The sequence below is a fragment of the Oreochromis niloticus genome, linkage group LG7 (assembly GCF_001858045.2).
Source record: "Oreochromis niloticus isolate F11D_XX linkage group LG7, O_niloticus_UMD_NMBU, whole genome shotgun sequence".
In the NCBI taxonomy this organism is placed as follows: domain Eukaryota; kingdom Metazoa; phylum Chordata; class Actinopteri; order Cichliformes; family Cichlidae; genus Oreochromis; species Oreochromis niloticus.
Window position 1 is genome coordinate 3239702 of NC_031972.2, and position 19842 is coordinate 3259543.

At 45.0% G+C, this 19842-nt stretch overlaps 2 protein-coding genes across 6 annotated transcripts in view; both read right to left on the bottom strand.

Annotated features, from left to right (window-relative positions):
- Positions 1-10264, bottom strand: part of ces3 (carboxylesterase 3) — a 71735-nt gene extending 61471 nt beyond the window's left edge. For all 5 annotated transcript variants that reach the window (XM_025908487.1, XM_025908488.1, XM_019360868.2 and 2 more), the window contains exons 1-3: positions 10106-10264; positions 2799-3000; positions 2580-2718 (exon numbers count right to left, since the gene is read on the bottom strand). In XM_025908487.1, coding sequence (XP_025764272.1) covers positions 2580-2718; positions 2799-3000; positions 10106-10172 — 408 coding nt within the window. In that variant the 5' untranslated portion in view covers positions 10173-10264. The remainder of the gene's footprint in view (positions 1-2579; positions 2719-2798; positions 3001-10105) is intronic.
- Positions 10265-12314: 2050 nt separating this feature from the next.
- Positions 12315-19572, bottom strand: LOC106096829 (uncharacterized). Its single transcript, XM_025908484.1, has 3 exons — positions 19290-19572; positions 12743-18973; positions 12315-12426 (listed from the first exon to the last, which is right to left on the bottom strand). Exon 2 carries the CDS (start codon positions 17868-17870, stop codon positions 12927-12929), a length of 4944 nt encoding a protein of 1647 aa, XP_025764269.1. The 5' UTR covers positions 17871-18973; positions 19290-19572; the 3' UTR covers positions 12315-12426; positions 12743-12926.
- Between the last annotated feature and the right edge of the window lie 270 nt (positions 19573-19842).

A 19842-nucleotide genomic window follows, 5' to 3' on the forward strand; every position in this document is an offset into this window, starting at 1 on the left:
GGCCGGTCAGCCACACGAGCAGCGACCCGGAACTGAACAATGGAAAATACACAACATCGGGAAAGACAAGTAGAAAAAATAACTCCCCCCAGACTGAGCTCCAACAGGGAAATCAGTTTGAGAACAGAAAAAAACACCTCTGCACATAGCACATGAAAAACTCTTAATACACCAAAGAAACACATGACAAGCAACAGGGGTGGGTAAAGGGTGAGAGACAGCCAATGTAGACAGTACATCCGGGCCTGCAGCCTATGCGCTGGTCTCCATGATCCACCGTCTGCATCGGGAGGGAATAAGCGTCGAAGGCGTTTGGTGGGGGAGGGGGGGTGAGTGTATGTGTGTGTGTGTGTGTCCAGAGTTCAGCTGAGACTGTGTCCTTCGCCCTGCCAGGCTAAGTAAACAGTCTTCCAGCCAACCCAGGTGGCCTTGCATAGAATGGGAAGAACAGTCTAAACACATTATCAGGGTGTTGTTGTTCAGCTCCAGCCTTGAGACCGCAGCTGGCGCCAAAGTGGAAGCCCCATGAAGTGATGGTGGTTTTTACTTTAGTGCAAACAACTCTTGTGAATTTCAAAGCTGTTCTAACAGTCCGACACTGGTCTCTCAATCTCCCGTTGGAGAGCCGTGAGCTTCTCCATGATGTTATCAATCTTGCGCTCAAAGAGCAGATTCTGAGAACTCACGACCGCCGTGAGCTTCTCCAAGATGTAATCCAATTTTCGCTCAGAGGTCTTATTCTGAGTATTCACGGCAGCCTCAAGCTTCTCCAAGATCTTATCCGTGCTGCGCTCAATGAGCCCATTTTGAGAACTCACGACTCGTCCCATCGTTTCAATCACAGCGGGCAGCCTTGTGGGGTTTTGATCAGGCGATTCCGCTTTCTTTAATCTTCGATAAGCCAGGGCCAAGCCAGCTCCAATCAACACGACCCTCCAGTTATGCCACCCGTCCATTGTGTATCTGGCAGGGAAAGTACCTCCAGGACACTCAGGCTCACCCGAGCCCAGGCTTCTCGTTTAGAAGAGGGTGTCAATTGCATTCAGGGACCAGTTGATCAAATCCATAGTTCTTCTTTTAGGTTTTAGAGAACAGACTGTGAGAGAGTGTTTCAGGGAAATAGTAAAAAAATAGACGAGACTAGACAAGGACACAAGAAACTAAGCAGGGAAGGGAGAGGAGAAAAGTGCGACCGCCTTTGCCAAGAGCCAGAAGATTCCGCCAGGGTCTTTCTGTGTGGAGTTTGCATGTTCTCCCCGTGTTCGCGTGGGTTCCCTCCGAGTACTCTGGCTTCCTCCCACTGTCCAAACACATGCAGCTTGTGGGGATAGGTTAATTGATTAGTCTAAATTGCCCATAGGTATGAATGTGGGAGTGAATGTGAGCACGAATGGTTGTCTGTCTCTCTGTGTTAGTCCTGGGACAGACTGGCGACCTGTCCAGGGTGTACCCTGCCTCTCGCCCTATGACAGCTGGGATAGGCTCCAGCAACCCCCGCGACCCTGAAAAGGACAAGCGGAAGCGAATGGATGGATGGTAGTTAAAGTAGTAGAAGCACATGCTCAGATGAAAAGCTGCTTATTCGTGTCCAAGTCATGGGGTCATCAGTCCAAGCAGAGATGTCCAGACTTCCTTCTCGACAGCCAACTCCCCCACTTCTTCAGCGGGAAGACGGAGGCTTTTCCAAGAAAGCCAAGAGACATAATATCTCTGGCATTCCCTGGGTCTGCACCAGGGTATCCTCCAAGTTCACAATCCCCTAAAAACCTCTTCTAGGAGACGTAACCTAATCTGACTACTGAACCACCAGCCCTTTCTGCCTCACTTATTAACAAAATCCAGAGGTACTTGGGAACCCTTCAGGTCTCCTTCACTCTGGGCAGCAACTTATTTTTTAAACCAGAGTGGGCACTCCACCCTCTATCAGATAGCAATCATGGCTCAGAGTTTAATCTCCACTTCACACTGGTGATCATCACTCACTGAAGCCAGCAGTACTAAGATGCGTCCATAAAGATCTGTATGTGATTGCTTAACCTTTACTGTTGCAACAACACATAAGCAAGGCATATTGGGAGATAGCAGGACTCTGAGCGAGATACCCCCTTAGTCTGGATTTAGATGCCTGAAAACAGTGCACAACATTTTGCTGTGCTTCCTGTACTGACCATGTTTTACTGAAATAATGTGTAGCCATGGAAAACAGTGAGAGAAAGGCTTTGTTAAAAGTGTTACCCAGTCAGGAGCAACATGAACCCCATATATTAAGAAGGTGTCGCTTGGACGATGCAACAGGAAGTTTAAGACACCAACACTTGCTATATTTTGTCTGGGGTGAGCTTTGTGTTGCTTTGTTGTCATTTTGCTTCCTTTGCAGTTATTTTTTAATTATTTGCTGTTATCTTTGGACATGAAACAAGAAACCATCTGAAACTGTCTGTGAGGCTTCGGTTAAACTCGTAAATATTTGTTGACACCAAACTCATCCGGTGGGGAAAATGACATCAGTGTTATATTATACTATATAAAGTATTAGACTATGATACTCTGTATCCCTGTAGCCTGCCACTTTTACTCACTGGCAGCTTGTCCCCCTTAGTTGCTTCAGCTGGAGTATAAACATTTAGATACAGACAGTCCTCTGAAATCACTGGTGGGATGAATTCGAGTGACATGGCTTTTGAAACATTCACAACTAGTTCAGGATCCTGGATACACCTGAAAAGGAGACAGATGAGGAAGAGTGTGTGATTCAGAATGAGAGTGCTGTTAAAATGTTCTGCTCTTTGGTGACTTACATAGATGGCTGTTGTGTGCCATCTCTCACATCTTCCCAGGGTTCCTTGGGCCGCGGAGCAGAGAAGCGGAGGTCTCCCACGGGCGGCTGTGCGAAGGGTATTCCCAGGTAGCACTTTGCCCTCCTCTCCGTGCCTTTCACACTAACATATTCTCCTCTGATTCGACCATTTTTCATAGATACCACGAGGTCACTTCTCCCTGCTGAAGAAAGAAGTGTGCCATTAATGGGCGGGGCATTTAAGTCTTAAGAAGTCTTTTAACTTTTTGCTGATCATGTTTGAAAACAGCTTGTAGTTTCTCTGTTTGTAAAAGTTCAAGGAGTCACAAGCAGATCTATGTCTGCAGGTCACATGACTGAAACGTATCATTATTAATTCAGTTCAAAGCAGTTTTATTTATACATCGCCAAAACACAACAGCAGTCACCCTAAGGTGCTTTATATTGTAAGACTCTACAATAACACAGAGAAAACCCCAACATGACCATCTATGAGCAAACACATGTCAACAGTGGAAAGGAAAAACTCCATTTTAACAGGAAGAAACCTTCAACAGAAATCGGCTCAAGAAAAGACCTTTACCCTCAGAAATATTAAGTAATAATTTTAAGTAAAATGCAACTAAGGTAAATAAAATCAATTATTTATTTGTGTATTAACTTCCTTAATAATTAATTATTAAGGAAAATATGCTTGGTATAAACTGAATGTATGCCAAATAAGTACATTTTATTTTATTAAAATTAACTTTTTACATTGCACTTACATAACACACTGAGATGGAAAATTTAAGTAATCAAATTACTTAAAGTCAGTGTAATGGAATTTCTTTCACTTATGTACTAATCACATTATTTTATTGTGTAATGCCTTGGTGCCACTGATTTTAACATGTCTGACACCCATACAGTAAGACAAATGGTGGGGGTCTATTTAGGAAGTTGGGGGAAGCAGACAACTCCACAGGAGGGAGAGTCTTTTGTCTCTTCAAGGACTCTGGGAGGTAGAAAGGGGGTGTAAACCTTAAGGTGTGAAACAACTGTGTACTGCCTTTTGTTCCTGGAGAAGGTATTTAACTGAGAGCCACACTAGGCTCAGTGAGACTCTGCTGACCCTGCCCCGTGGTCATGCAGGCTCTCCACCAAGCTTGGTTTTCTGTTCTTTGTGTGTTTGGATTAAAGAATGTTAGCTACTGCTCACCGCTCATCTGCAGGCTTTATTTAATGGAAAACTTCCACAACAGAATGGCGCTGCGAGCAGGGTGGTCCGTGTGGTCGCTGAACAACGGTTCCGTGGACGGGCTGATCACCCCTGAGGGAAAAGGTACCTTTGTCCTACCAGCTGTTGAAGCAAAGCAAATGGAGGAGTCACGGAGCCGTGTGTTTCAGTCACCACCGAGACCATCAACTTTGAGGGGACTCCTGCAGATGGGTGAGTTGTAGCTAACTTGTATACAGTCATGGAGAGTTTTTTGTCTGGCCGAGGGGGGAACGCTGGCCGCCCCCGGAGTTCGAGTCTCCGGGAGGAAATCCTGGTGGTTTGAGGCCCCAGGCTTGTGTTGGGTACGGTCCATCACAAGGACATTGGCTCGAGTGCGCTGTTGGGGAGAAGCCGGCCCAGACCTGTGGTCAGTCCAAGTACGTCACAGGAACAGCGGTTCAGGTACACTGTCGGAGTCCATTTCTGCATACTATAGTGCACGGAGTGGCGGTGTTCGCTCCTTGGTCCGTAGAAGGCAAGGGCCTCACGGGGGACGCCTCATGTAGTAAAATGGGATCTAGATCCAGTAGAGCGGCAGACGTTCCACCAGGCGGCCAGGGACAAAACTCAATGTTTGACTGTATGTTAAGAACTGAGTAAATGTGTGGTGTGTAAGATTGCAGAGAATGGTTGTGTGGGAAAAGTTGATGTGTGTGTAAAAACAGTGAAAAATGGGAACAAAAACAAGAAAAGGAAAAAAAAAAAAGAGAGGAGTGTAGAAATGTGTGTAAAAATTGTTTCCAACTAGCGGGAGAGGGTGCTACTGCAGGCCACCAGCTCCCCTAGTGTGGACACACAAAAATTTCTTTTTAGCAGAATTGTTGATGAAAATAAGTGTGTAGAACACTTATTAGAACACTCAGTGTAGAACAACTACAATCTCTGGGTTTTTAAGAAAGGGGACTTCAGAACCAGAGAGGGGAGACGTGTTTCTTTAAGCAGTGATAAGAATGATCAAAATGTGTCAGTGTGTCACTTGCAGGTGAAGAGCAGACCCTGATCAATTTTTCACGTGCAGCAGTCGGAAGAAAATTATAGGTTAACATCATTTATAAACACTCAAGCCAAGTTTTGGCTGAATTGTTTTACAGCTTAACTTCCATGTGTTTGTCACCCTGAGAACACAAGCTCCAAGAATCTCTCCCTGAAGACAAGAAATGCAGTTCCAGAACAACGAGATGGATATCAGGAGCTCACAGCAGTGTCCTGAGCAGTGAAGAAAAGGTCCAGCAGCAGCAGCTGTGCAAGACAGCGACAGCAAGGAGAAAAATGGCATCATCATGACTGGATGGATGGATGTGCATTTCCAACGAGCTGCAACTTCACTGTGTGTAAATGGACCTTTGAAAAGACTGTCTGAGTTGGACATTTGCCACTTTTGGAGCAAAATGGCAAGATGAGACAGTGGAAAACACAGGACAAAGCTGAAAGACAACTGACTCACTGGACTGCTGCAAGGGGGGAGAGATGAGATGAGACCACAGTGGAAGGAGCAGGGGAGAACATGGCTGTTTTAGTGTGGGAACTGAAATTTGGGTTTAGGAAACTGGGAAGAAAAAACGACTGCCTTGCGTGGAGAATTGAAAAGTGTCTGGAGCACCGCAAAGAAGAGAGGTACACAAAAATTACACAAACAGAAAAATGCATTAATCCTACTAACACAAACACACATGCAATGAAGCTCATGGAGACCAAATAGCATTTTAAGCATGCATTGCTGTTACCATCATCTTGTCCAGTTCACTTAGTGGGTTAAGAAGTGATACATAGACTAGTGAACTAGTATTATTTTGGGGAAGAATGATTGAATCATTGCAGGGGTGAACAGAATGATGCAGGGGGGTCAGATGAGTGGGGACTAATAGATTATTGAGTTTCTTGTTTCTGATGTGTGGGGGAGGTCTTATCATGACACACATCTGGTTACATGGGGGAAAACAAAAACTCGTTATCTAATAGAATATTGTTGTGTGAGGTGTGACTGGTGGATGAAAGTTTTGGGGATTTTGCATTTTCTTTTGGTACCACTTTGAAACTGCCAATTAGTTTTGTTTTGATCTATCATTCTGAGAGAGTATGCTTAGACAACTTCTAAAAAGAGGCCTTCATATTTGTTTATTTTTAACAGTGCACTGAGATATTTTTTTGTTTAGCAATTTTCTCTTTTCAAGCAGGCCTGCAAGATCGGGATCGAAAGCGCTACACAACATGTTGAACAATCGCAAGTGAGTTTCTCCAAAAATTAAAATGGGCTCGGGAGAAAGCCACTTATTTGGGACAATCAGAAAACAAGTCCCTGCCAAAAAGGATTCAGCGAGGTAATCCTGTCTAAATTCTTTTTCTTTTTTGAAATGACGTCATTGCTGGCAGTAGAAACTTGTTGCGTCACGAGGTTCTACTGTCAGCAAATAAAAAAAATGGGGACTGACTGGACTGACAAAAGCTTTGGCTGACTTGACACCAGTATGCAAGATTGCACCTCCACCTTGACCTGACAAAAGGGTGGATGTATGTATGTTTCTTTTTACAGGAGCAGAAAGGTGACAGCAACAGGTTGCATGGGCTTTTGGGCCGTGCTGACTTAACCTTTTAATTGCCACTTTCTGTGTCTTTGAATTTACCAGCGGTGTGTTATTCATGACCTTGTATTGTTTACAGTGCAGAGGTCACTGTGAGAAAGTGTGCATACAGATGCGCTGCGCTAACATCTATTTTTCCACAGCAGAGGGCTAATCATATGATCCAATCACATGATTTGCAGCAGGACACACCGCTGGCTAATGTTTTACCTTTTCTTAAGACAGGGCCTGGAGTGAAGCTACTCCAGGGGAGAATCCCTGGGAATTTTTAAGAGACAATGCACAACTTCATTGTGCATGTCTAATTGTGCTAAGCTGACATAGGGCAAAAGAGGGTTTTCCGTGGAAGTTTTCATTTTTAAATTGCAGAGACCGTGACATGAGGGATATGGAAGGATTGACGCAGATACAGACCACGACCGGGAGAGAACGCTTCAACAGGACCACTGAGAAGCACGGACCATCTGCAGGACAGCAGACAAACAACAGTGGGCTGCACCACTGGGCTTCCAAATGATTGTCACGAGGAGATTTTGAACAGCAAAATCTTAAAATGAAAGAGTTTCGCCGTTGACGTTGAGGAAGACAACTAAGGTGTACGACGTGCTCTGCCTTAAATCTACAGCCGCGTTGGAACGGAAATCGAGGGATGGAGAGAGCATGCCAAGCTCCAAAGGTGACAGCACAGAGGGAGATCAGCGTTGGAATTATAACTCTGTAAATGGCACAGACACCAGGAGCCATGACTGGGACTGGGAATGACTATCTAATGCTGTTTCACTTTGCCATGCAAAGTATTTTGACACTCTGGAGAAGACCTTTCCTCTGTATCATTGTTGTTGCCATTTGCATGTGAGAGCTTAGATTGTGGGGAGGATTAAAGATGAACAAAGGGTGGTGTGAGAACAGTGAAGTTAGGATACACAGTGTGAAACTCCTTTAAGTGTAAAATAATGTTGATGTGATATACAGAATGTCAGGAAAGAAATTCTGGTATTAATGTGATTCTTGATTTAAGAATCAAAGGGTGGGATTGTAATGGAATTTCTTTCACTTATGTACTAATCACATTATTTTATTGTGTAATGCCTTGGTGCCACTGATTTTAACATGTCTGACACCCATACAGTAAGACAAATGGTGGGGGTCTATTTAGGAAGTTGGGGGAAGCAGACAACTCCACAGGAGGGAGAGTCTTTTGTCTCTTCAAGGACTCTGGGAGGTAGAAAGGGGGTGTAAACCTTAAGGTGTGAAACAACTGTGTACTGCCTTTTGTTCCTGGAGAAGGTATTTAACTGAGAGCCACACTAGGCTCAGTGAGACTCTGCTGACCCTGCCCCGTGGTCATGCAGGCTCTCCACCAAGCTTGGTTTTCTGTTCTTTGTGTGTTTGGATTAAAGAATGTTAGCTACTGCTCACCGCTCATCTGCAGGCTTTATTTAAGTGGAAAACTTCCACAACAGTCAGCATTTTGGATACTGTGTAAAATACAAATAAAAGCAGAATGCAATGATATACAAATCTCACACTCATATTTAGTTCACAAGAGAAAACAGATAAATATGTCAAATGTTTAAAGCGAGGGCAGCAACGCTTTGTAAGCTTGACTAAAAAGTGTGACGTAGTCCTGTGTGGAAGGCAGAGGCCAGACCCAAACGCAGGACTCGGAAACAAAACGAGTAAACTAAAGAAGGCGGCGTTATTAGCTGTAACACGATACTCTTAAACTCAAAGATACAAGGATACAAAAACTCAAGTCAAGGAGAAAACTAGAAGATACCTAAGAGTAAAAGAGGGAAACAGATCAAACGGGAACAGCGTGACAAGGAACAAAGGGAAACTGAGGACTTAAACACACACACACAGGATAACAAGAGGCTGAACCACAAGTGGGAGCACAAAAGGACCGGGCAAGAAACAGACATGGAGACGAACACAGAGAAATAAACAAAGGAACATGAAGGGAGAACATAGGAACAGGACTACAACAGTGTCACGGTGCCACGGAGACAGCACAGGTATAAGTTTAAGAGGGTTTAGAGCAACGTGCCATGCAGAAGGTCTTGCATAAACCACTTTTTCATCCCCCCGTGGCTTCAGAGTAGTAGAGTCCAAACGCTGAACTGGCCTGCCTGCAGTCCTGACCTTTCACCACCTGAAAACATTATATGACTCAGGACTATTGAGCAGCTAGAATCTTCTATCAGACGAAAAGGGGACAAAATACCAGCTGCTCTCCTCAGTTCCCAGACATTTACAGACTGTTGAAAAAAAGAGGGGATGTTGCATGTGTTGCATGAAACTCAAAATGACCTTCATGTTTAAAACTGCACATTTTCTCAAACAGTTTACGTTTGTGTTCTGCTGCAAAATAGGTGCATTTTGTTTTTATTCACATTTCTCTGCACAGCCCAATTTTTGGGAATTAGGGTTTATACTTAAAAACAACTAGTGATAAATCATATGCAGTATGCTTTGTGCACTTTGTCACTAGTCAAAGAGGGTTTGACCTCTGGCCCTTCCACATGCCACCCTGTCCTGGGCCTCCTGACTGTGGAGCAGCAGCTCACAGATGCCAAATATGTGAAGCTGTTCTTTGACTTTGTATTTGTGTCCAATCATTGCTTCTGTGTAGCTTAATTGGCTCAATCCAAGTGTTTTGTATCAGCTTTAAGGTACATAATCTGTGTAGCTTTAAAATGTTTAGCCTACCTTCAAGAAAACTCATCAGGTGGATTTCCCAGGCCCAGTGACAGATTTTTTTTCTTTGTAACAAATAGGAAGGTTTAACTAGTTAACAAAATGCTTTCCATTAGTGGGCCTTTACTGTGTATTTTTACTCTCTGATGGCCACTTACTGCCATCTGCTGTCTGAATATTTCATTTAACACTGAACTGTGTTAAGCATGCATGTAGTGAAGCTTGATGATTTAACATGGTTTTGGTTTTACTAGTCCAGTGCCTTTTCATGGAAACTGAACCCCACATTATTTTCTCTGGGTGGTAGTAAACGTTTGGGATAACTGGTTTGGGAATGCATTAAGAAATATGCACACAAAAATAGCCACATAAGCATGCCTGTGTGTGTATGTGTGGTCTTCTTCCTGCACAGAGATTGAAGCAGACACCATTCACTGTCATGGAAACACTGGAAACAACTTTCAGCCACAATAGCTTAACTCATCCAAAAAACCCCTCAAACCTGGCACTGAAATCCTCCCCAATACACCTGCCAACTTTCAAGGGATATTTCAAGGGGTATACATGGAACAAACATCAAAAACAAAGACAAACTGCTTCCCTTGGTCAAATATCAGTATGATAATACTTTATCTGACACAATTCCTTCTTCTTTTCTGCTCTGCTAACATACTATAACATTCTGTGGTGAACCCATGAATCAGCCATCTGTCTGCAGACATTACCATGTGCCTCCCAGATAAGAGTTCAAATGAAGCGTTGTCTCACCTGGTGTTGCCTGTGCTACCACAATCAGCACAGGAAGAACATAAACAATGAACAGCGCTGTTCTCATCCTGGCCAGGCTCAAAGAAAAGACGGACTGAATTACAGTAGTCTCAGAGAAATAGCCTTCTACTCCCCCCTCCCCTATCCTGCCCTCCTCTGGCACCTCCCATACACTCACAAACACACACAGGCATTCAAAAAATAAAGCGAGTACACAGACTTTTAACCTCTTTCACACACACTCAATACGCGATAGCCACGGCTCAGCATAAATATTGGAGTCTTCTATTGATTTAAACCTCACGCAGGACTCTGACCGCAGAGTCAAAAATGAGAAAATCCTGCTCTTTGACCCCCCCCCCTCTTAGTGCTGCACATTACTGGTATACTCCTACCAGTATGGTAAATATGCACTGTTCTCTATTTCTTGGAAAACAGACTGCTGTCAGACTGAGAGGAGGTACATGAGATGAAATTCAGTACAACAAACAAACTCAAATAACTGTGAAATGAACTGTGCACATTCTGCCGCGGCCCTTCTGTAAATGATCGCAGTGAACGCAATAAAAAGGTGAAAAAAATCCTTGGAGCAAAGCTGCTGTGGGTTCTGTGTCGCTTGTGTTCCTCGTGTTCTTGTAAAAGTCACTAAAAGGTGATCCATAATATTTTCACAGCTGAGGGCTTTCTGTCACATTATGTGCTTCACTAAGCAAACAAGTGTTGGTTGAGTGTGTGTACAGACCTTCTCTGTATAAAGGCCATGTGGAGTCCCCATCAAACACAATGTAACTGAGAGAAAATACAGTAAAGTTATGTCACTGTTGTCAAATACTGTGTACAGATTTAACGTATTTAAAGCATTATTGAGGTAGGATTTCTTGACACCAACTATATTTACCAGTGTGAGGAAGGTTCAGTCTGCTATGATGGCTAAAACAGAAGAGTTGAAATCAAAGTCAAATGCTCCTATGGTCTTGTTCTGAAAGTATATTAAAGTATTTAGTGAATTACATCCAAAACACATCAAATTCAGCACTCTGCATGCTCAGTTCCCAAGGACTAGATCTACCAAGTTTGGAGTGGATTGGATAAATGGTTTTGAGGATAGGAAAAGAACAGTCAGACAGGAAGACGTGAGAGGATAAATGATCTAAATATACAAAATTCAGTCTACTGGAGTACAAAGTACAATATTTGCCTCTCAGATATTACAGACTGCAATTATGAAGGAGTTTAACTGCAAAAATATTTGAGTACTTTAAGTATTTAAGGTTGGGTTTGAGTCTTTCCCAGATGACATTTGGCAAGAGACAGGAAGTCACTCTGGGCTGACTTGCAGAACTAACACACCTAGAGCCAATTTAGAATCAGCAGTTCCTCTAACATTCATGTCTTTGAACTGCGGGAGGAAGCCGGAGCACGTGCAGACAAGAAACTCCACCCCGAAAGGTCCCCACCGAGTTCCAACCTTCGTGCTGTGAGGCTCCCCGTGCTTCAACTGAGTACTCTGGTAAATCTCTGGTCTGTTGAAGTGTATGTAGTACATTTAGAATTGGCATACTGACAGCCCAGCGGTGTTGGTGGATATCACTGTGCTCAGTTCATTTGACAACTTTCAACTTTAGAACGGGTTAGATCCCAAACTCCCCTACATGCCACATGGCATTTGGCCCTTGTTGAGTCCCCATGTTTAACAGTTCAGGATTTAAGATTGTTTTCTCTCATGTTAAGTAAAAAAAAATGCAAAGAGACAAATAAATGCCACACTGACAGGATCGCATGGATGTGGATCTAAAGTCCCTAAACTATAAATGTTTCCTGGGAAGTTACCCAGCCAACTGTTGGTCTTATAAATCCACGGTTTTTGATAAAACATTAGAAATTTTTGTCCAAGAGATAATACGATTACTGCACATTGTTGAGCCAATCAATTTGTCAACCAATCATCCACTCTACCACATTTCAAACGTGTTCTTTTGAGTTAAGGTACACTGTGGTTGCACAGCTCTGATTTTTTTCTCTGATTAGGCAATCCTCTCCTATCTGCAACAAGCATCTGCTTTATTTTCTTGATGAAACCATTTTGTAATGTGGCTGATTGTATATGTGGCCATAATAGGAAGCACATTGCTCATAGATTGTAATTAAAAATCGTATCTAGTGTGTTCACTTTTGTATAATATAACTTTACACACAATGTATTCTGCCCTCACTAGGGTGTGAAGCTGGTTTCTAGCTTGGCAGATAGCTAACAGGTCCACAATAAACATCCAGGAGTCAGCGGATACGTTTTAGATGTTTACTGTTGAAGCACTGTAAAACTGGTACAGAAACAAAAATAAAATATTACATTTCTGCTGTAATTGCATTTTCTTTACAACATCAAACATTAAGCCATGCACTACAATGTATATAACACATAAACACAAGCTTATCCAAACCCTTTCACTGGTTATTAGGCCCACGCGTTTAGCGATTAGCTTAATGCTAACGTTACATGGGAAATCCCATAGACGGGCTAACGTGTTAGCATCGCAGCCGTTTTTCACACACAAAGGAAAGTTTCTCACACAAAACTCTAAACTGCTACACAAAACTATCGCGGGAAAGCTTACACAACAGATAGCAACTACTTACAGGCATGTGCTCTCTCAGGCTCAGCAAGAAAAAGTGAACAAAAAGTGGAACAGACAACAGTTTGGCTAAAGGACTGTTTTTCACTGCTGAGGTACTACGGCAAGTCTGCTGGTACAAAAAACACACACCCAAATTATCATGCCTGCCTTAAAGGGGCAGCACACTCCCCGCCTGGTATAGAGGACTATACCGCTATGTCCCTCTGAGTAACAACAACTTCAGTGGCGGGTCTCGAATACACCCTGGGGGTGCCTCCTTGAACAACTCTCACCTCCACTTTCCGGACCCTGCTGTCTTGACCCGGAAAGGTATTTACCACAAGTCCTGTGGGCCATTGATTTCGTTTAGACTCCTTGTCCTTTAGGAGCACAACACCTCCAACTTGCAGGTTGGCTTGTTCTGCTTGCCATTTCCTTCTTGGCTGGAGTGTCGTCAGGTACTCTTGACGCCATCTTTTCCAGAATGAATCCGCAAGGCTTTGAACTTGCTTCCACTGACTTCGGTAGAGATCCTTGGGGTTGATGTCTTCCAAGGGAGCAGACACGGAGTCCACCTTTTGCGTTAAAAGCATAGCAGGGGTGAGTATGGTCGGCATGTCTGGATCTGAAGACACAGGGACTATTGGCCGGGCATTCATGATGGCTGCGCCCTCTGCCATAAGCGTGGTGAGCACTTCGTGTGAAAGACTAGGGGAATGCATCTTGAGCAACATGCTATCCAAAATGCGTCGAGCCATCCCTATCATTCTTTCCCATGCTCCCCCCATGTGGCTGGAGTGTGGAAGATTGAAGTCCCATGTGCAGCCTTGGTCTTTCAGGTAAGACTGAAGTGTTGCATCTTGTGGGGTTATACCAAGTTCTTTACATGCACCGACAAAGTTCGTGCCTCGGTCTGAACGAAAGGGCTTTGCTGGACCTCTGATGGCAGTGAATCGCCTAAGCGCATTTATGAAGCTCGACGTAGACAGAGATTCTATCACCTCCAGGTGAACTGCCCTGGTTACTAAACAGGTAAACATAACAGCCCAGCGCTTACTCTCTGCAAGGCCTCCCCTCGTGCGATGGGCGCAAACCGTCCATGGTCCAAAAACATCTAATCCAACTTGGGTGAAAGGAGGAGATTGGGTCAACCGATCAGCAGGTAAGTTGGACATTTTTTGTTTTTCCAGACTTCCTCTCAACCGCCTACAGGTGACACACTTGTGTATGATACTTGATACAAGTCTTTTTCCTCCCAGAATCCACAGTCCTGCGGATCTGATGGCCCCTTCCGTGAAGTGCCTACCTTGGTGTACTACTTGCTCATGATAATACCGCACCAACAAGGTAGCAATGTGGTTGCTTTTGGGAATGATTATGGGATGTTTCTCTTCCCATGAGATTGCGGATAATGACGTGCGGCCACCAACTCTCAGTACACCATCTGAATCCAAGAAAGGGTCAAGTTTCCTGAGAGGACTGTGTTTTGAGACAAGCTCTCCTTTGGACAGGCTCTTGAGTTCTTCTTTGAAGGCCTCGTGCTGTACAGTCTGTACGATTACTGTTCTTGCCTGTGTACGCTCATCTACCTTTGTCAAATCTCCCTCCAGAGTCTTAGCACAGGATCTGACTTTCTGGACGAGCTTGGCGATGCCACATACAAGTGTCTTCCAGCTGGAAAAGCGCTCAAACCTGTGTGAACCAAGCTGTCTTTCAGAAGCTCCTGTAGCAAAGGTTGCAATCAGTGGACGCACATCTGCATCCCCGTCTGGTTCAACAAGCTCAAAGAACTCTGGTGGGGTAAGTGCAACTCTCTCATCGTTCTCAAGAAACGACGGTCCAGAAAACCAGTTTGTATCTCTCAACAGTGCAGCTGGAACTGGTCTGGTACCATGGTCGGCAGGATTGTGTTCCGAACTGACAAAGTGCCACTGTTCAGGCTGCGAAGACTTCCGGATGCGTGCTACTCTGTTAGCAACATACACATAAAACCTCCGGTTGGCGTTGTAGATGTAGCCCAGCACAACTCTGGAGTCGGTGTAAAACTTCACTGTGTGGATTCCGACATCTAGCTCATCCCTCAAGGTATCAGCCAGCTCAACTGCTAGTACGGCCGCACAAAGCTCTAGACGGGGCACAGTATGGGAATGCCGGGGTGCTAATTTAGATATTCCCATGCAGAATCCTACAAGACAGTGTCCTTCATCATCCACTGCCCTGAGGTAGGCAACTGCAGAGATGGCCATGGTGGACGCGTCGCAAAAGACACATAACTCCCTGTGCTGTGTGGAAAGCAGGGAAACAGGTAGGTATGGCCTTGGTATGTGAAGTTGCTCGAGTGCCTTCAGTGAATCTCTCCAAGACTTCCACTGCGCCACTTTTTCAGCAGGTATTGGGGTGTCCCAATCGAAATGCTCAGCGCATAGCTCTCTGACTATCGCCTTGCCCTGGACTACAATAGGAGCTGCAAACCCCAACGGGTCGAATATGCTGTTAACTGTGGAGAGAATACCTCTACGGGTAAAGGGCTTCTCCTCCTGGGAGACAAGAAAGGTAAAGCTGTCGGTTTGAAGGTGCCAGTTGAGACCTAAGCTTCTCTGCATAGGCAACGGATCCACACCAAGCTCTAGGTCTTTCAGCTCTTTAGCCCGTTCCTCAGGTGGAAACGCCTCCACTACTACGTCGTGGTTGGAGGCTATCTTATGTAGCCGTATGTTGGAATCAGCCAACATCTCCTTGGTTTCCTTCAGGACTCGGATGGCGTTGTCGTCGGTGGGGAAGGAAGCAAGACCATCGTCCACGTAGAAGTTCTTTAGAACAAACTGTTTTGCCTCTGCACTGTGGTCTTCCTGTCCTTGCAGAGCTGCTCTTCTCAAGCCGTATATGGCAACAGCGGGAGAGGGGCGGTTGCCGAATACGTGCACGGTCATCCTATACTCTGTGATGCGCTTGGTGGGGTCATTGTCCTCGAACCAGAGGAAACGTAGGAAGTCCCGGTGATCATGGCGGACTTTGAAGCAATAGAACATCTGTTCTATGTCTGCTGCCACCGCTACAGGTTCCTTGCGGAAGCGGATGAGGACTCCTAAAAGTGAATTATTCAAGTCAGGGCCACTCAGCAGGATGTCATTCAGTGAGACACCATCATGCTTAGCGCTGGAGTCGAACACTGCCCGTACCTGACCTGGTTTTCGCGGATGATACACTCCAAAGATTGGTAAATACCAGCACTCCTGTTCACCAGTGGTTGGTGGTACTGGTTCAGCATGACCTGCCTCAAAGATCTTCTGCATGAAGGCAATCATGTGTTCTTTCATGTCTAGCTTCTTCTCCAGCATGTGCCGTAGTGTCAAAAGACGCTTGACTGCTTGGGCTCGGTTGTTAGGGAGTTTGCGCCTTGGTTGCCTGAAGGGTAGTGGTGCCACCCAACTATTCGAGTCGTCTATGAAGACCTCGTTGTCCATTATTTCCAGAAAGACTTTGTCTTCCACAGACATGGCAGGCTTGTTATCATATGGCGTTTGCTGGAAGACCCCTTTCCCAAGGCCATCTTTCCCATCAAACAGGATTTCGGATGCGTTAGCGCCTAGAAACTGACGATGCTGCTCTGGAGTGTCAAGCTTCTCTTTGATGTGTAGACTGTTAGTGCAAGGGTCAAACAGAGATGTACGACCGTTACTCAGCACGTTGCACCGATAGACGTTTACAAACTCCGGTTTGTGAGCTCTTCCGAGACAAACCTCTCCCACAATCACCCATCCCAAGTCGAGACGCTGGGCGTAGGGGGCATCGTGGGGCCCATTGCATCGCTCTCGAACCTTGTGTGCCTGTGGTACATCTCGACCGAGCAAGATCAGGATGCTTGCTGATGGATCTATAGCCGGGATTTTATCCACAACCCGCTTGAAATGTGGATAATGTCTGGCAATCTCAGGTGTGGGGATTTCAGACTTATCATCAGGAAGCATGTCACATTCGATTAAGGTGGGGAGTGGAATGTGAGTCTTACCATCTAATGACTCCATGATGAAATTGTTAGCTCGGCGCCCTGTTGTTTCCATAACTCCTGAGCAGGTCTTCAAGGTGTATGCTGCCGTGCCCTCTGTAACTCCAAAGAGCTCAAAAAACTCTGTTCTTGCCAAAGACTTGTTGCTTTGCTCGTCGAGAACAACGTACGCCTTAACAGCTTTCTCCCTCTGGCCAGCTGGATAAACTCTGACAAGACAGATTTTGGAGCACGACTTTGATCTGACGGAAGTCCCACAAATGTCTGTGCATTTTGCTGTGACAGCTTGAGAAGCTTCTTCTCCTTGCTCCCCGCCTTGCTCTCTTGCGGTTACAGAAGACTCTGATATCCAGGGGGCCGGCCCTGGGTGTAGCGCAGTAGGGTGGTTCTCACTCCTGCACTCTCTGCACTGAATGTTTTTGTGGCAGTCTTTCGCTAGATGAGTGAATGAAGCGCAGCACTTAAAGCAAATATTATTCTCTTTAAGATAAGCTTTCCTTTCCTCTAAAGATTTACTCCTAAACCCACGACAGTTTCTGAGGGGGTGTGGTTTGTTATGGAGTGGGCATTGTTCATCTGGTTCAGCCCTCCTCTTCCCTGCGGGACTGGCTTGCATGCTTTTAGAGCTTGAGGAGACTTCTGTCTTTTTAACAGAAATGGGTATTTTCATGTTTGATTTGAAGGAGTGTTCTGGCTTCCCTGTCCTCCAACCACCTGTAAGAGGGGCAAAACTTGGATCATTGAGTGTTTTGGCTTGATCACAAACAAACTTTGCGAAGAAGGAGAACGGTGGGTAAGACGCTTGATGATTTTCTTTGTAACGAGATGCTAGAGAGACCCACTTGTCATGCAGGGAGTATGGCAACTTTTGGACGATTGGAGTGATGCCCCGAGATGTGTCCAGGTAACTGAGGCCTGGTAGGAACCCATCGGCTCTGGCGGCTTCAAGCTCCAAGAGAATGTCTCCCAGCTCTCTCAGCTTTTGATTTTCTCGATGTGAGATTCTTGGAAAATCATCCAGTTTCTTTAGGCGAGCTTCTTCAATTGCTTCTGGCGATCCATAGCAGTCTTCCAACCTTTGCCATACCATTCTTACACCTGCAGCTGCATTGTGTAATGTGGACCGCTCGTATCCTCTTAGCATGCTCTGATGACTTTGGTCCCAGCCATTTACATAGCAGATCAAGCTCCTCTCTTGATGTCAGTTTTAAGTCCTCTGTAGAACTGTGGAAGGATTGCTTCCAGGCCCAATAATTTTCTGGCTGATCGTCGAACCTTAACAGCCCAGAGCTTATCATCTCTCGCCGTATTAGATACTTGGCCAGGTCTGTGGTCGATGATGAAGTGGGCTCGTCAGTTCTGGCAGCACCTGTATGAGACTGAGGCGATTGGTAGCTACTGCTGTATTGTCTCATATCATGTGTCTGGTGTCTGTACGTATCCTTGGGTGGATTTAAGCTGTGTGAATGTTCTTGCTTGAATGGGTCTGTCCTGCAGGTGCTTTGAGTACGAGGGTAATAGGGAGTGGCATCTTGACTCAATTTGGATGTTCTCTGAACAGGCAAGTCGTATTTGCTGATCTCATCACTGTCGACTGGTAGTTGGTGCATCAGAGTTGGCATGAGTTCTGGTAGCTCTGAGTCTTGGTGAGGTTCAGGACTTGGATTATGCTCAACGTATACACTTTTCAGGCTAGCCCGATCTAACTCCCCAAATTCATTCTCAACAGCTGCTTCAAGAACATTCGCTTCAGCAATGGCAGCTGCAGCCGCGCCCTCTAGTCTCAAGGTATGCAAACTGGCCTGCAGCTCTGCTTTCTTCCTGGCAGCCTCAGCTGCTGCTTTTTGCTGTTCCTCCTCAATATATGCTTGTGCTTTTAACATATCTGCCTCTTTTTGTGCAAATAGTGCTTGAGCACGTGCAGCCTCTGCTTTTGCCCGTGCTCTGGCTGCGATGACACTGGCTGAAGAGCGCTGACTGGCACGTGAGGTGTTGGAGCATATTGACCGCGTCTCAAGCGTGTCGTCGTTACCATCCATTGTAGCTTAGAAGAAACAGAAGAAACTGTGTTTCCACGCAGATCCACTTTTCTGTAGGTAGCCGTGTTGGGACGATGCCTTTTTACTATTCTGCCCTCACTAGGGTGTGAAGCTGGTTTCTAGCTTGGCAGATAGCTAACAGGTCCACAATAAACATTCAGGAGTCAGCGGATACGTTTTAGATGTTTACTGTTGAAGCACTGTAAAACTGGTACAGAAACAAAAATAAAATATTACATTTCTGCTGTAATTGCATTTTCTTTACAACATCAAACATTAAGCCATGCACTACAATGTATATAACACATAAACACAAGCTTATCCAAACCCTTTCACTGGTTATTAGGCCCACGCGTTTAGCGATTAGCTTAATGCTAACGTTACATGGGAAATCCCATAGACGGGCTAACGTGTTAGCATCGCAGCCGTTTTTCACACACAAAGGAAAGTTTCTCACACAAAACTCTAAACTGCTACACAAAACTATCGCGGGAAAGCTTACACAACAGATAGCAACTACTTACAGGCATGTGCTCTCTCAGGCTCAGCAAGAAAAAGTGAACAAAAAGTGGAACAGACAACAGTTTGGCTAAAGGACTGTTTTTCACTGCTGAGGTACTATGGCAAGTCTGCTGGTACAAAAAACACACACCTAAATTATCATGCCTGCCTTAAAGGGGCAGCACACAATGTCTTCAAGGAGGTGGGACAGGTGGAGGTCCTGGTTTGTGTCTCCAGTTTACTCACTGGTCTGTTTAGTTTTTATGTGTTTTTACTTTCGGTTTCACGTCACTATTTTTGGTTAGGGTGAAACTCCTTCCTTTAGAACAATAAAATCCAGCAATTAAAAACTAAATGTGTTGATGGATACTTATCTCACCGATGACATACCCCATTAGGTCGCACAGCTCCACCCAAGGACACCTGGTACTTTAACTTTGTTTCACTCCCGGGGAATGAGAATAGGCCAATTACCAGACCTGCTGCCCAAACACCTCAGATGTTGACAGTATGGTGAAAAAGCAGAACATGCCTTTGAGCAATAAAACAAATGAAGTATGTGAGCATGACAAAAAT

What these genes read in the sequence shown, in the direction of transcription:
- LOC106096829 (XM_025908484.1), bottom strand. Translation starts at nt 17,870, where the DNA reads ATGCTAAGAGGATACGAGCGGTCCACATTACACAATGCAGCTGCAGGT.